Source organism: Condylura cristata, unplaced genomic scaffold (genome assembly GCF_000260355.1).
Source record: "Condylura cristata isolate star-nosed mole 26May11 unplaced genomic scaffold, ConCri1.0 scaffold00038, whole genome shotgun sequence".
Taxonomy (NCBI): Eukaryota; Metazoa; Chordata; class Mammalia; order Eulipotyphla; family Talpidae; genus Condylura; species Condylura cristata.
The window spans coordinates 1,375,705-1,390,793 of NW_004567139.1; the positions used below are offsets into that span (position 1 = coordinate 1,375,705).

The window sequence follows — 15,089 nt, forward strand, 5'->3', positions numbered from 1 at the left end:
GACATGTAATACCTATTTTACCTTTTCAAAAAAAATCAGTTTTAACATTTTAATTTTTAAAATATAGTATTGGTGGGCCCTCCCTGGTGGTGCAATGAATTAAAACTTCAGCACTATGAAGCTCTCTACAGCCACTGCAGTGCGAAGCAGGTTCAATCCCTGGCCAGGGAGCTGACCCACATGGCGCAGCAGACCTCTCCTCACCTGCCTGCTGCTCCCCTCAGCAATGCATTTCAGTAGATCTGCCTGTTCTGCTCCCCACTCTGTCTCTGGTGAATCCTTTTACCCCTTGTACCTCCCCAGTTCTTGTATGCATAAATAAATAAATCCTTTTTAAAAAAAAAAGTGTGCCATTGGGTTCATCTTTGCCACTTGACAGTGCAGACCTGGTCAGCTCCGCAAAGACCTCTTCTTTCCTGGTAACAAAACCCCTTTCAGAGAGAGTAAGGTATTACTGTAGTCCCAAGGGAGAAACTGGTTTTTCCCAGATTAGTCATCATGCTCTCCCATCCTTGGAAGGACCGTGGGAGCTAACTCTGACCAGTAAAATGTCCACAATCATTTTGAGTGGGATGTCTAAGGAAGCTTTTACTTTTCTGACTGAAAAAGGAAGAATCTTAGCAAATTAGCTTGTCTCTTTGACTTTTCTCCTAACTAGAAAGTAGAGGAAGCAGCTAGAAATACAGCAGTCACTTGGTAACCATGAAGCAGCAGCACTGAGGAAGAGAAAAATCAATACACCAAAGATGGCGGAGAGAAAGGGCCAGCACAGGTCACACAGCATTAACAGTCAGATCAGGTCTGCTCGATCTACTCCTTGGATTTCTTGTTAAACAAACCGAGGGACTTAATCCAAAGCAGAAGGGATTTTGTTTCTTGCCACTGGACATACACTTGATACAATGGAATACATCAAACAATGTAATAAAATCTGTATTTTAAAAAAAAAGTCTGACTCCTAAGTGTCAAGCACCTAAAAAACATCTAATAAGACAACAGCAGAAAAGGAGCACTTTTATTGCAGAAACATTGGCATCTAGACATTCTTGGCCGCTGCTATGTACTTGGCCAGAAAGTCTTTCACTTTGGATATATGCATCGTTTCCTTCATGGTGGTGTCTCTACTTCTCAGATTTACTAATCCATTCTCCAAAGTAGCTTCAGTGATCAAAATAGTGAAGAGGATACTCATTTCATCATATCTAAAAAAAAAAAAAAATTATACAATGTAAACTGTGAATTCACCACGTTACCAGTTTTCATACGTTAGAGTCTCTGCGTCCAGAGTCACAAAACTCAGAGGCAGGGCTTAAGGGTTGAACCAAGTTTCAAGTTTCTGAATCTTATTCAAAGCAAAATTTCCAGAAAGTTTCTGACTAAAAGGTCAAAACCGAAAATGAAATTTGAGAAATAAAGCCTGGTATTTTAACCTACCATCTGGGGGGACATTTTAGATCAATCTCAGAATAAACTCAGTCTTATGGTACTTGGATGCAAATTAAAAAAAAAAAAAAAGTCTAAAACATTACCACTAAATAAAGATCCAGTGTGCAAGTTAAACCAAGATCATGCCCGATCTGTAACCTGGTGCGGTAAGTCGCAGCTTCTAGCCCAGCAGTAACTAAACAGAGCCGCTCCGGCCCTCCTGCCGGGCCAGTCACTAATGGTTCCTTTCACCACTGTAGGAAAGGGTGAAACTCCGTCAGAAATCATCTTACTTATCTGCTTACTCAGTGTTTATTCTATCCCACTAGGCTATAAGCTTCGTAAGAACTGAAAACCTTTCTGTCTTCTTTATGGCTGTGTCAAGGGCAGAGCGCACAGCAGAGAGTCAATAAATCTTTTTGCAGAAAAGAACATCCTAGGACAATAAGGGCTTCATCACATAAAGAACAACTCTCTAACTTGATAACATCCACATGAGTCAAACAGTAAGATTCTACAACCTGAGGGAACTGAAAAGTTCAAGAACCACCCTTCACCTCATAAATGACAGTCATTTATTGCTCTGTGTGTAGAAATTTAATTTTTCTGCCATCATCTGAAAGTTGCTCTAACATGTTACCTGAAGAAAAAAACAGGAAGCCTCACAATTTATGACCCGGAAGATGGCACACAAAGTATACTCAACACAAAAAGCTTTGCAAATAACCAAACAAGCCCAAAGGAGGGAAGAACAGATCACTTCAGGGAAAAGCAGAACTCTATGAAACAGCAGAAGGTAGGCTACAGGCAAAGATATTAATCAGCTTATTTCTGTAACTGAGCAGAGAGAGATCAGTGAGCTCAACTGGGTAGTGGCAGGAGGGTGGAGACACACGCAGACACTTCAGGCAGCAGGCAGATGGGCGTTCATGATGGGCGGTGAGGAAGAGGGAGGGGCTGGGGCAACATCCGGCCCCCCCCTGCCAGGCCAGACACAGAGGGCTGATTACAGAGAAGGCGCTTTCGCCACCGTCGAGCGTGATGCCCACTCACTGTCAGAGTAAACCACAACACAACGCGAAAGGCACTTTACCAGCTTCACTCAGTCCCGATCCAACAGAGGCATGCACTGTCTGTGATTCCATCACTGATCAATCAATGCAGATACACACATTTCATGACATTAAGTCTTAAAGGTGCACATAATATGTGCTCAAGTATGAGTAGTGTTTCTTGCTATAGCAATTAAGGGCACATAGTTCTCTGAACTTTAGAGAATAATTTTATGTATATTTACATTGTGTTTACATCTATGTGTACTCAGAGGCTTCATTACTCAGACATAACAGCTGTTTGTCTGAATAACCCTATTTTTTGGTGACAAATTCTTACTTTGAATAAAGTTGTTCCATGGAGGACTGCATGGTTTCCAAATAACCAGGCCACACAGAAATTCCGTTTTCTAGCAATTCATTAAATAATCCTTGACACACCTGGGGAAACAAGAAAACTTCAAATACGAAAGAAAAGAAATGAAGTCGCTAGAGTGGTTATTCCATATTTGTAAAATAACACACAACATTTTCAACTTTAACATGTGTTCAACCTCCTGTATGCGACAATACTGTTATAATTTACATTGTACACTTCTAAAACTGTACTTCCTCTGAAAATGAAGAAATGAAACACCACAAAGCTGAAAATGCAAATCTTCTCTGAAATTTTTATATTAAATACAAAAGTTATTACTATCATCATGATCATCTGAAAACCTAAGCAGATTCCAGAGGGAAAGTGACCCAAAGGGCTATCTATGTTAACTCTGAGCTCATCGGAGAATTGAGAATTGCCAGGAAGAAAAGGAAACCATGGACACTGGAGAGGAACAGCCAGGGCCGTCGCGGAAGACAGGCAAGTGCTATTCTCAGCCAGCTAAAGAAAACACTCGGAGACGACCGATTCGTTGGAGTAGAGGCTGCAGACAAAAACCAGACAGGAGGTGAAGAAGTAATAGTGGGAGACATGGGAATGTAGCTGTTGTAATAAGCAATGAAGTGAAATCAGGCAGGATTTAAAAGGCCCTTCAAAATCTCAGCTTGAGTTCCAGAGCAGGAGTTCCCCACCGGCATTGCCGATACAGGGGTGTTGCCACATCCCTGGCCGCCACCAGGTGCCCGGAAGGCCCTGACCCTCTGTGACGACCAGTGCGTCTCCACACGTTCCCAAATGTTCAGGGGGGGGGTGGGGGGGACTGAGCAAACCTGGAGGGCTCCTCCAGACAGGCTGCTCAGCCTCTCTCCCACCTTCTGAAGCATCAGGTCTGTGGTGGGAACCAAGAAGCTGCATTTCTAACTTGTTCGAAGGGAAAGACCACAGCAGAGTAAATGGGTGTTAGGGTATTTGGTATCTGGAGGATGAGAATGTAGATATTAATAAATCTAATAAATTAATAGGGAAATAGATATATTTCCAGCAGAAATATCTGCCAGCAGAAAATCTGCTCTTTCCACTAGAAGTCAGAAAAGGAGAGAAGCAGCTCTGAGCATGACTGCCCGCTTTGGGAGACCCCGGGAAATGAGAACCCTCCTACACAGGTCTGAGCTCTCTAGCGGCACCCCCAAGAGAGTGGGGGTGGGGCGGGGCTCTTTATAGTTTTGTCACTCAGGTCTGAGTCATTCAGGCAGAAATAATGCCTGGTAGAGAGGTCCCTGAGAGAAACGGACCCACCCTCCAGGCCTTTCTCATGGTTACTCAGACTACAGACGTTAGGGGAAACAGTCAAAATAAAACTGTAGCTCTAGAATCTGTGCTTATACCAAACCATTATGTTAAAAAGGGGAGGGAGCAAGAAATAATTCATATTTGTACAAATAACTTAATTATCAAAACTGTGGTCTTATTATCAGAGTACAGCTATGGCTGGGCATGAGAGCAGGGCACCTGCTGAATTGCACTCTGTGCCTTTTAAAATGCTCCAAATTATCTATAATTAACGCAGCTCATCATTTAAGTGTAAAAAAGCAAATAAAAAAAGATAAAATTTTCAATGGCAAGTTACCCATTTACTCAGAAAAATGGTTATAATTTAAATGACAGTAAAACTCATTTGACCCACCTGTCTCAGTTCCACTGTGGGGCCTCTTCCCACATCCAGAGCAACTTTAATCGGAGCTAAGCAAGGATGAAGTTTAAGTACCTAATGCAATTTAAAGAAGGACACACATATAGTTTAACAACACTAGTACAACCAAACAGTTCTTAAACAGTGAAAGCAGAAGCGGGTTTGTGGTCACAAGAAGTCGTGTAATGCAGTCTTTTCTGCCCTCTGTAGCCAGCTGCTCAGAGACCTCCCCGCTACATGTTCTGCAGAAGTGAGTTCCCTTGATACGCTGGCGTTTCCTGACAACTCCACTTGCCTGACTCCAGCGGCCCCTTCCCAGCATCACTGTCCTCTCAGAGCTTGGGCCACGGGGTTATCAGCATCTGAGCTTTCTGGTGCAAAAAAAAAACTCCCCCTCGTCTTGCTCAATCAGCACTTAAAAGACTACCTGGTGCCAGAAACAGTTCAGTGTGCTGGGGACCAACTTTCTTGTCTTTCATGGTGAGGGAGAACAGGCAATAAACAAAATAATCCTATAGGAAGATGATTAAGAGCTTAAAAGAAAGGAAGAAGTGCTGGGAGACAGAGCTGGCAGGGGGAGGAGGCCGCTTGAGGTGTTTAAATAAAAGTGGTGGGAAGGTCACTCTGGGCACTGCCATCCTGGAAGGGAGGCTGCGAGCAAGGCACAGATGCTAGTGGAGAGTACTGCAGACCCGGAACAAAGGGCAAGGGAGCAGCTCTGGCGTGTTCTGGAGCAGCAGGGAGGCCCAGTGGCTGGAGCAGGCTGCTTCAGGCGCACACAGCAGAGGGCCAGAAAGGAACAGGTTTTGTCAGCAAACATTTTGGGGGTGTTGGCTTTTCTTCTGAGTGAGATGAGGCTTCCTGGAGTGTTTTGGGCAGAGAAGCAAAGCAACATGTAACTTAAAAAGTCGCTCTTGGTGGCAGGAGGGCTAGACAGTGGCTTAAGTAGCAATGGTACAAAGGGACAGATTCAAGATAAATTTTGAAGGTAGAGCCAGGCGGGTTTTGCTGCTGGTGTGGACATGGGCGGGAGACAGAAAAGGTGCCCCTTGTTTGTTTGCCACGCCTGCCCTCTAATCCTAAACTCGGAACAATCTCAAACTGGACGTTCTCTGTGGCCGCAGCGGCTAAAATGCAAGTCCCTGTGCAGAGCGGTGCTGCCCGCTCTGGCTCGTGTCCCCAGCCCAGTGCTCAGCATGTGGCAACTTCCTCTCGCGTTCGGCGGGGTCTGCCACTAACACACCTACTCCTCCACATTTAAGCTAGTAATCATGCCTTCCAATTTCCCGATGATATACAGGAGGTAAGTAAGACCTCCTTCAAAGGCTAGCCAGACCTGGCAGCCCATTTCTGTGTATCCCATCATTTCTTTCCTTCTTGCTATCTGGAATAACTCCTCTTCCAGACAAATCCCTTCACTGTGTTTGTGATCCTGTCTCGACCTGGTCCAAAATCGTCACTGGTTTTCCCTCATACAGCACCCCACCCTGCTTCTCTTGAGTGAGAGCATAAAAATGGTCTCACTGCCAGTCCTAAAAGAAGCCCCTCCCTAGGCCCACAATCTCATCCAATCCCGCTGGTCTGGGCTGACACAAATGGATGCCCTCAGGGGTTAGCAGCAGCAGGCCCCCTCCAGCTGACCGTGAGCAAACAGAAATGTCTCTGGGTTACCCAATAGGGTGGTTGGTTTAATTCTCTGGGCACCAGTTTATTATTACTGTGCCTATGTTCTAAAAAGCTGAAAAATGTTTGTATTATTTACACTAAGAGAAATTTATTACTCAGGGTTTTGCTGGAAATCAAGTGCATTAACATTAAAAGGGAGGGGGGAACGATATATTTTTAGCCTCCCAAGTCTAACTTTGGAATATGGAAAGCACCTTTCTATGAAGATTTTTCTTTCTCGTGAAAGAGTTCTCCGTTAGTTGGAAGGAGTCATACAGGTAAGCCAGCAAGCCTCTGTCCAGATCTCCAGTCACAGATAAAACAGAAGGAACCACATTCTTTCGTCCATCTCGACCCTTCATAGAAAAGTAGGACAAAAAATATTTAGCAGAATTATTTCTTAAGATCATATATTTTAGACTTATACAGTGAAAATATAAACTTCCAAATTTACTCTTCAAAGCATCCATTCTGTGCAAGCCACTGTCAGTCACGGGGCCCACAAAGATGATTAGTAACAGTCTCTGCTCCTGGGGAGTTCAGGGTGTAGATCACCGAGTGTTTTTTTTTTTTTAAGATTTATTTATGCATGCAGAACTGACTTATTTAATAGACTTAATTGACTAGTTAGGAATGTCTTGAGTTTTAAACCAGAAGGGTGATTGAGGCCCACTCTCAGAGATTCTGAACTAACTGGACTGCAGTGGGATCGAGGCATCACTATTTTTTCAAAGCTCCCCAGGTTAAGAATTGACACTTGAAAATTTGAAGATTATAATACAATCCAGAAAAATCCTTAAAGAAAATAATGGGTATGCTTATGGAAAGGAGCTTGGGGGACTATTTATGGGAGTATAAAGTTACTCTCATAATGAGCAAACAGCTTTAAAAAACTTGCTTCTTAAGTTACGGCTTTAAGGCTATGATTATGAATATTAAATATAATATAATGCAGGATATAGACCAAGTACTGTTAAACTATTTCCTCCTTTTTAAACTGATGAGGGAAAAATCATCTCAAATTTTATAAAGGGTTAATTCTAGAAAAATATTTTATGGTTTAATATAAGCAGTTCCAGTTTCCGTTCGCCTTCCCTTTCTCCTTTTGCCAGGATGAAGTTTTTGGCCTGAAGCACTGAGCTTGGGATGTCCAGGGCCAGACTCCGGGCTAGCGTGCCTGGGGCGCCAGGCCAGGCTTTCTAACTTGCCTCTTCCTTCCCTTCTCCCCTAAGTTCTGGGCAGGACGCCTGGTGAGGGGGCTTTAGAGGGCGAGTGGCACCCCAGGCGCAAGCCTCTACCTAGTCTTTCTTCCTCCTTTTTCATGGGACATTCACCTGAAGTGTCTGGGCGGGGGTAGGAGGAGAACTGAGGCTCCTCAGGGTTTTGCTATGTATAAGAAATAAAAAATAATACACAGATGATCCTGGAAGCCAGGCTTCTCACTCACTGCCAAATAAAAGAATCACAGAACCACCATTTCACAGTCCTTTGCAAGAATCTGCAATGGATACTACAATTGGCAGGTCAAAATTTGGTCAGAAAAAGGATATTTATGTAGTCTTAAATTAACTGCCCATAAAAGACTTACTCATTAGTAAGCATAAAATGCTTGTCAACTTTCTATTACAGGAATCTGGTAGCACCATTTTAACCAAGTGATAAAAGTAACCATTGATATTATATGCCTCCTGCCATGATGCCTAACGGGTATTCCTAGCAAAAATACTTAAATCATCAGAAAACACTGGAGAAATCCAAACTGCAGGGACATTCTACAAATTAATTGGTCTGTATCCTTTTTATTTTATTATTTATGCATCTAAGAACTGGGTGTAGACTGGAGTGCAGGAGGTGAGAGGATTCACCAGAGACAGACTGGGGAGTAGAACAGGCAGATATACTGAAATACACTGCTGAGGGGAGCAGCAGGGAGACAGGAGAGGTCCGCTGAGCCATGTGGGTCACTCCCTGGCTGGGGATCAAACTCATGCTGTAATGGCCAGCAATCACTTGATAGTGCAGACTTTATTTATTTATTTTTTAAAGATTTACTTATTCATGCATACAAGAGCTGGGGTGTAGGCCAGAGATGCAGTGGGTGAGAGGATTCACCAGAGACATAGTGGGGAACAGAACAGCTGCACTGACTGAAATACACTGCTATGGGGAGCAGCAGACGGACGAGATAAGGAGAAGTCTGCTGTGTCAAGTGGGAAACCTCCCCAGCAGAGAATAGAACTCAAGCTGCAGTGGCTGCGATTACTTCATTGTACTGTGTCACAATCCTGCCACTAGAGAGGTCCCCTATATTCTTCAAAAATGTCAGGGTCATCAAAGACAAAGAGAGGAAAAGGAACTGCTCATCTGAGGGAGACTTAGGAAACATGATAACTGCAAGAAATAGGTGATCCTATAAAGGTCCATCCGGAACCTATAAAGGTCCTATCAGAATAATCTGTTCCGTCTGAAAGGCTTGTGAATTAGCCAGCTATACAGGTGAGTGTTGCTACACTTGAGAAATATATACTGAACTACTAAGGTCACAGGGCACCTTGCCTGCACCTTGTTCTCAAATGGTTTAAACTTGATCACAGAGAATCTGCAGAAAGGCTACACAGGAGCTAAAGGTAAAACATACGTGTAACTTAGATCCATTTCCAGGATACATGTGTAAAAGTTCACGATCTCCTAGATTCCACAGGGTTTCTATTGGCTCCTTTCCCCAAGGGAAATTGTAGTAAAGTGTGTTTCCTTTTCGTCCCTCTTCATCCTGACAATCACTGCTGCTGAAATTGGATGGACTCACAGCAAACTAGAAAAGAAAGTGATACGTAAAGATGCCCAAGATTTCCAAAGTGGTCAAATCACAAATAAAAACTGTGAAGTTTAATTAAATATGAGCAATGTACTACTAAAATTACTGTGTTTTAGTTTGCAAAACTATAGAGAAAAACTGTTGGCTGCTATCAGCTAGCCTCTTTGGGGTCAAGTGATAAAAAGGAGAAGTAACCACAAACTGGAAGTATATACACTAACCATTCTTATTCTCCTGTGAAGTGCTTGATTACTTGTGAGTACTCTGCTTAGTTTAGGTGAGTGTTTGGGGATTTTAAGAGTTGGAGAAAGAAAAGATAAGTCAGACAAAAATGCTTGGTACAATTTTATCTTCAGCATAAATTAAAACTTGGTTATAAATCACAGAGCCATCTGAATAACATGGAGAGTTCATGGAGGTAGGAAGCAAAAGCTGCAGATGGTATGAGTGAGCAAAGGTGAACCTCAGCACCAGCCAGGAATGCCAGGTGAGTGCTGAACTTAACTTCATGTTGCATGTGAAGGCTTATCAAAAAACTCTGAGCAAGAGATGCCAAATGTCTTTACCAAAGTAACTTTGTTAGACAGAACAGTGAAAATTATTAGTTTTTTATTTGTATTTGTTGACTTACCCTAATTGTCTCTTATAAATGTAACATAGGAACATCAAATATCATTTCATTTATTACACAGAAGTCCTACCTCTGACACACAAAGACAGCTTACCTATTAATGATTAAATGAAGGGTAATTATTGTAGTACCTTTCTCCACCACAGGAGTCGATGACGTAGCCAGAAGTCCAGCCACTGGCTTGCAGTTCTTGCTGAAGTAAACCACACAAGTGAAGCTTCAGTCTTCTCACCAATTCTTTGGATATCAGAGATATCAGGTATTTATTATGAGAAAATTAGGTGATCTATCCCAAAGTAAAAATGACTAGTTCATGACCATTTACATATAAGCCCAAGTCATTTGCCATATTTTGTACCTTTTAACACCATCAGGTGTATGTTTAGTTTCAGAGACAGGATGAAAACACACTCCGATTTGAGCAAGGCCATAAGGTAACTTCTTGTTCACCAGATCCAGGCAATTAACATAGTGTGACAAGGCACCTGTCAAAAGAAAAATAATTGTCTTCATCTACTCTATAAGCCCAATTATCATTGTGTTAAATACACAAACAGGTGGATAGACTAACTCTAATGCACCCAGGATAACAGCACAGTGTTACTAAGGCAGATTTCATTGACAAAACTAAGGCTCTACTTAGTTCTAGGTAGAATTGTTTCAACTTTTAATCATTTTCAAATCTACAAAAAGTTGAAAAAAAATAGCACATGACTATCTGTAAATCCTTTTCCTAGATTCACCAGCTGTCAACATTTTGCCATTTATTTTCTTGTTCACCCTGAAACATTTCAAGATACATCTACTAAAGTTTCAAGTATTTTTACCACACAATCAACACCGTATCATAAGTTCATCTGGCATATGCTTAGTATTTTATTTTCTCCAATCTTCACTCAAAATGTCATTTGTGGCTCTTCTTTTCTCCCTAATCAAGGTCATGCACTGCATTTTGAAATCGTTTCTTTGATACCTTTGAATCTAGAGTGTGCCCCTGGCTCCTTTCCTTTTAATGGTATTGGCTTTTGATTTGAGCCCAGATCAGTCAAGATTACTTCTCACTAGAGATTTGCCTGGTTGCTTCCTTACGATTTAATTTGGTTAACCATTTTTAGCAGAAGAAATACTAGACAGTTGATATGGATTTCTTATTGCATCTTAATGGAGGGACATGTTATCAAGATATCTCACTATTAATAAAACCAAATTTGATTATCCCTGGTTAAAGTAGTAAAAAACAGCTCTCCAACAATATCCTGCTGCCCAATATTTTTTTTTCAACCAATATTTTAAATCTGTTGGAGATCCTTGCTTGAACTAATTATTATACTGGGGATTGCAAAATCATGAAGCAGAGATACTCTGGACCTAGACCTCCTTCTCTATTTATTGCATTGCTTCTGTAAAACCATAAACTTTCTCCACCTCTTCTCTCTACAAAGCTCCTTATTTATTTATTTTTTTGGTTGGCACTAAGGATTTTGCTGTTATAATTCATTAACATATTATTCAATGGGTCCCAAATTCAGCCAGTGGGAGCCTTCTTAAAGCCAGCATCTGTTCCTTTGCTATGACTCCATTAGTCTTCAAATAATTCTTTGCTTTCTAGCACCACAAAATGTGCCAAACTTGTCCTGTACTTTCCTGTCCCAGACCAGGACGCCATTTTCCAAATACTGGTTCATTTTAGAAATCAAGATCTGGCATTAGCAGTGTTCAATGCCATGAAAACTATTGCTTTTTTTTTTTTTAGATTTATTTATTTATGCATATAAGAACTGGGGTATAGGCCAGAGGTGTGGTGGGTGAGAGTATTCATCAGAGAGAGTGGGGAGCAGAACAGGCAGATCTACTGAACTACACTGTTGAAGAGAGCAGTGGGTGGGTCAGAAAGGGTCTGCTGTGCCCTGGGGGTCACCTCCCTGGCTGGGGATAGAACCGGTGCTGCAATAGCTACAGACAGCTTCATAGTGTTGCACTTTAACCCATTGCGCCACCAGGGAGGGCTCAAATCATTGCTTCTTTTTTTTTTTTAAAGATTTATTTATTTGTACAGAACTGGGGTACAGGCCAGAGATGCGGAGGGTGAGAGGCTTCACCAGAGACAGAGTGGGGAGCAGAACAGGCAGATCCACGAAGTACACTGCTGAGGGGAGCAGCGGGCGGGTCAGGAGAGGTCTGCCTCACCATGTGGTCGCCTCCGGGGCAGGCGGGAATCGAACTCATACAGAAGTGGCTTTAGATTCTCAGTGCTGTGCTTTAACCCGCTGCGCCACCAGGGAGGGCCATTGCTTCTTTTAATGGAGAAATTTAGGAAATATATATTTTGTAAAGTTTTAAAATTTAGTATTAGTATTAACAATTCAAATTTAACAATACAGAATTGACCCTTGCCTTCTATATTTGAATCCCTTTCTTCTTACAGTGACAATCTTGGTTTGTTGTATTTTAAATGAGGGCACTATGTTCAAAAGTTACTTGATTTGAGATTTCCACTTCTGGTAACAGCAGACTAGCTTGCTGAGAACAAGAAAAACTGGTCAAAAAAGCTTTCTGTTCAAAGACATATGAGAGTTTATCTAAGAAAGTAAAGACATGAAGATCCAAATTTGGAGACAGGAAGAGCAGAAAAGTGAGCCCGGCATTTAGTGCTGGTCTTCTAGTCCTCCAGCGGTGGCGGCAAGAAGCTGAAATGCTGTGAACTTTCTATTACAGAGTCTGGGAAATACAAAAATTGTAGTTTCTGACTCATCAAGGTGGGAGAGGGGACCCTGGTAGATACTTCAGGAATTCATGAGGGACACTCAGAGGGCTGCACACTCACAGGGGAGAGTGAAAAGACTGAAGCCCAGCCTCCAGCTGAACTCCATCCCAGACTGCTGTAAAAACTTAAATCCTCTCAGGAAGAAAGCACTACCCCCAAAGCCTCAATCTATCTCACACTGTTCTATACACAAGTTACTTGAGACTCCCATGGCGAAAATTCAAGTCACCATAACCCAAAGACATAGATAACAGAAACAGGTTCATGTGATTAGACGTGGACTTTGAAATGTGATAAATGTGTTCAAGAAAGCTGATAAGATGGAAGCAAGGTTGAACATACATGCAATTAATCACAGGACTAGGGAAAGGTAATGGGACAACACCAATATTTGGGGACAGAACTGTGGAGAATTTTCTAAGACTTGTACGCTGATGCTACCACAATCATTCTGATATGGAATAGAGAAAACAAGAGCACTAGGAATAGAAAGAAGTAGCCAACTGCTTAAGTCTATGCCAAAACCACTAAACAGCCAAAGAATTTGGCAAACCGGTGGCTTTACATTTCCTGAAGGCAAGACCAGGCCTCTGCATAAAAAGGCAGAAAAATACTGATTTGCTTTGGAATATGGTAATCAGCCGTGACTTAACTCCCCCAAAGGAAAGCTATGCATGGAATAATTAAAGTAGTACAAACCAAAATTCTCACATTTATGTTATCCAGATTTCTTTAAAAGGCTACATACAATATGGATACTAATTTCCAGAGAACCAGGGAAGCTGGCTATCTGTAATTGCTCTCCAGGAACACCTAATGAAAAGCGGCAAGGGGCATTTTGCAAACATCAGTCACAGTGGCAGCACATTCTGTCCCCTACAGAACCTGTTCACACAGAATTTTTGCACCGTTCTGGTTGACTTTAAAGGCAACTGGTACCCTACCAACTTCAGTGTATTCACTCAAGAATCACTTACCACGCTTAATTCGTCCTACTGTTTTTCAAACTGAAAAATTTGCCTGCAGGGCTCTTCAAACCACAGTCGGTAGATCTGTTTTCATTAAGAAAAATGGAGTGGGGGTGGGGGGCGGGTGGGGAGGAGAACCTCCCTGATGGCGCAAGGGGTTAAAGTTCAGCACTAGGAAGCTGTCGGCAGGCAGCCACTGCTGCAAGAGTTGGGGCCAGGGAGCAGAGCTCTCCTGTCTCCTCAGTGCTCCCCTCAGCAGTGTATTTTAGTAGATCTGCCTGCTCTGCTCCCCACTCTGTCTCTGGTGAATCTCCTCCCCACATCCCGTCACTGGCCTGTACCCCAGTTCTTGCATGCATAAATGAATGAAATCTTAAAAAAAATTGGGGGAGGGCAATCAGCTCTTGATTAACAAGTCCACTGTGTGCAAACCTGAAGAGCGACTAAGGAAATATCTGTAGACGGCGTGGAAATGATGTACAAATGATTCAAACACGTAATTATCAGTGGAACTCAGATTCTAGGGTTGCCACGAGAAATGCGCGCATTACCAGCCCCTTGGAGGCTCTTTCAGAACAACCAAATACTCCTAACTAGATCAGACAGCTGAGCAGCAGAGGTCGTCTTTTGCACGTGAACAAAGGGCCAGGTTGCAATTCCCGAAGATGAGACTGCTCTTCCACCCGACACCTGGTTTGGAGCGTGAAATCGTGAAGCATACCGTGAAGGAGGCTCTCCCGTAGTTTCCCAGAAGTTTTTAGTAAGTTCTCAAGCAATGTTACTAGCTGTTCCTTACTCAGTTCTTTGTCTTGCAAGATTTCGCGTAGAGTTTCTGCAGAAACTAACCTGAAGGCACCGTCCCCCGGCAGCGAAGGGCCCGGCTGGTGGTGGGGCGCGTCCACCCGCAAGACCTGCTGCTCCCTGAACACCACTACTGAGGACCACCATTCCGCCGCCAGGTTCTTCCGTAATTCTACGCCCAAGGGGCCGAAGCCGGGGTGGCACCCGCTCAGAAGAGAGTCTCGGCTAAGCGGCAGCTCCGTGTTCCTGAGGAAATGCCTCCTCTGACAGAGCTCTACCAGCGCCTCGCCGCCTGCCCCGGGCTCGGGGTCTTCTCCCGGCCCGCTCCCCGCGGGTGGCTCCGCGTGCGAGCTCAGAGGCCCTCCGAGGGCGCTACTCCCTGTTAACTGCTCCGGCTGCCCCCCCTCTACTCGGCCACCAAGGTCAGAAATCAGGCGCCTGCAGACCCTCGGGCAGGCCCTCAATGCCGCCCCACAGCGCATGGCCCGCGGGAGTCAAGGAGCACAAGACCCGAAAGCGGGCAGAAGCCTACAAACTGTCACCCACCCGCGAATGCCCGGGAGGCAACTGCGCAGGCGCGGCGGAAACGGCGGCAGACCCCGCCCACGGAAGCGCGTCACTGAACCCCGGCTGCGCCGACTGCGGGCTTCCCCCTCCGCCATGTTGTAAGCCGACCTTCGGGGTTTGCCTGTCAAGCACGGTCCTGCCCTTGCCCCCGCCCCTGTATTTAATCATCCCTTCTTGGCGACGCGATTCCCCTCTACTTTTCACTGTCGTGCCGCGATTGCTCCATGTCTTAGCCTCCTGGCTTTGTATTATTACAAATGAAAATATCTGTGTCCTCCAACTCGTTCAAGTACACCTCATGAAAATAAACTTGCTCTAATTTTTAGTTTTAC

At 43.6% G+C, this 15,089-nt stretch overlaps 1 protein-coding gene across 1 annotated transcript; it reads right to left on the reverse strand.

The window, feature by feature from the left end:
- Positions 1-1,012: 1,012 nt before the first annotated feature.
- On the reverse strand, positions 1,013-14,735 carry POLG2 (polymerase (DNA directed), gamma 2, accessory subunit). The gene is made up of 8 exons (XM_004693441.2): positions 14,111-14,735; positions 10,016-10,142; positions 9,789-9,894; positions 8,850-9,023; positions 6,427-6,567; positions 4,541-4,621; positions 2,818-2,918; positions 1,013-1,202 (listed from the first exon to the last, which is right to left on the reverse strand). Exons 1-8 carry the CDS (start codon positions 14,670-14,672, stop codon positions 1,037-1,039), a joined length of 1,458 nt encoding a protein of 485 aa, XP_004693498.1. The 5' UTR covers positions 14,673-14,735; the 3' UTR covers positions 1,013-1,036.
- Between the last annotated feature and the right edge of the window lie 354 nt (positions 14,736-15,089).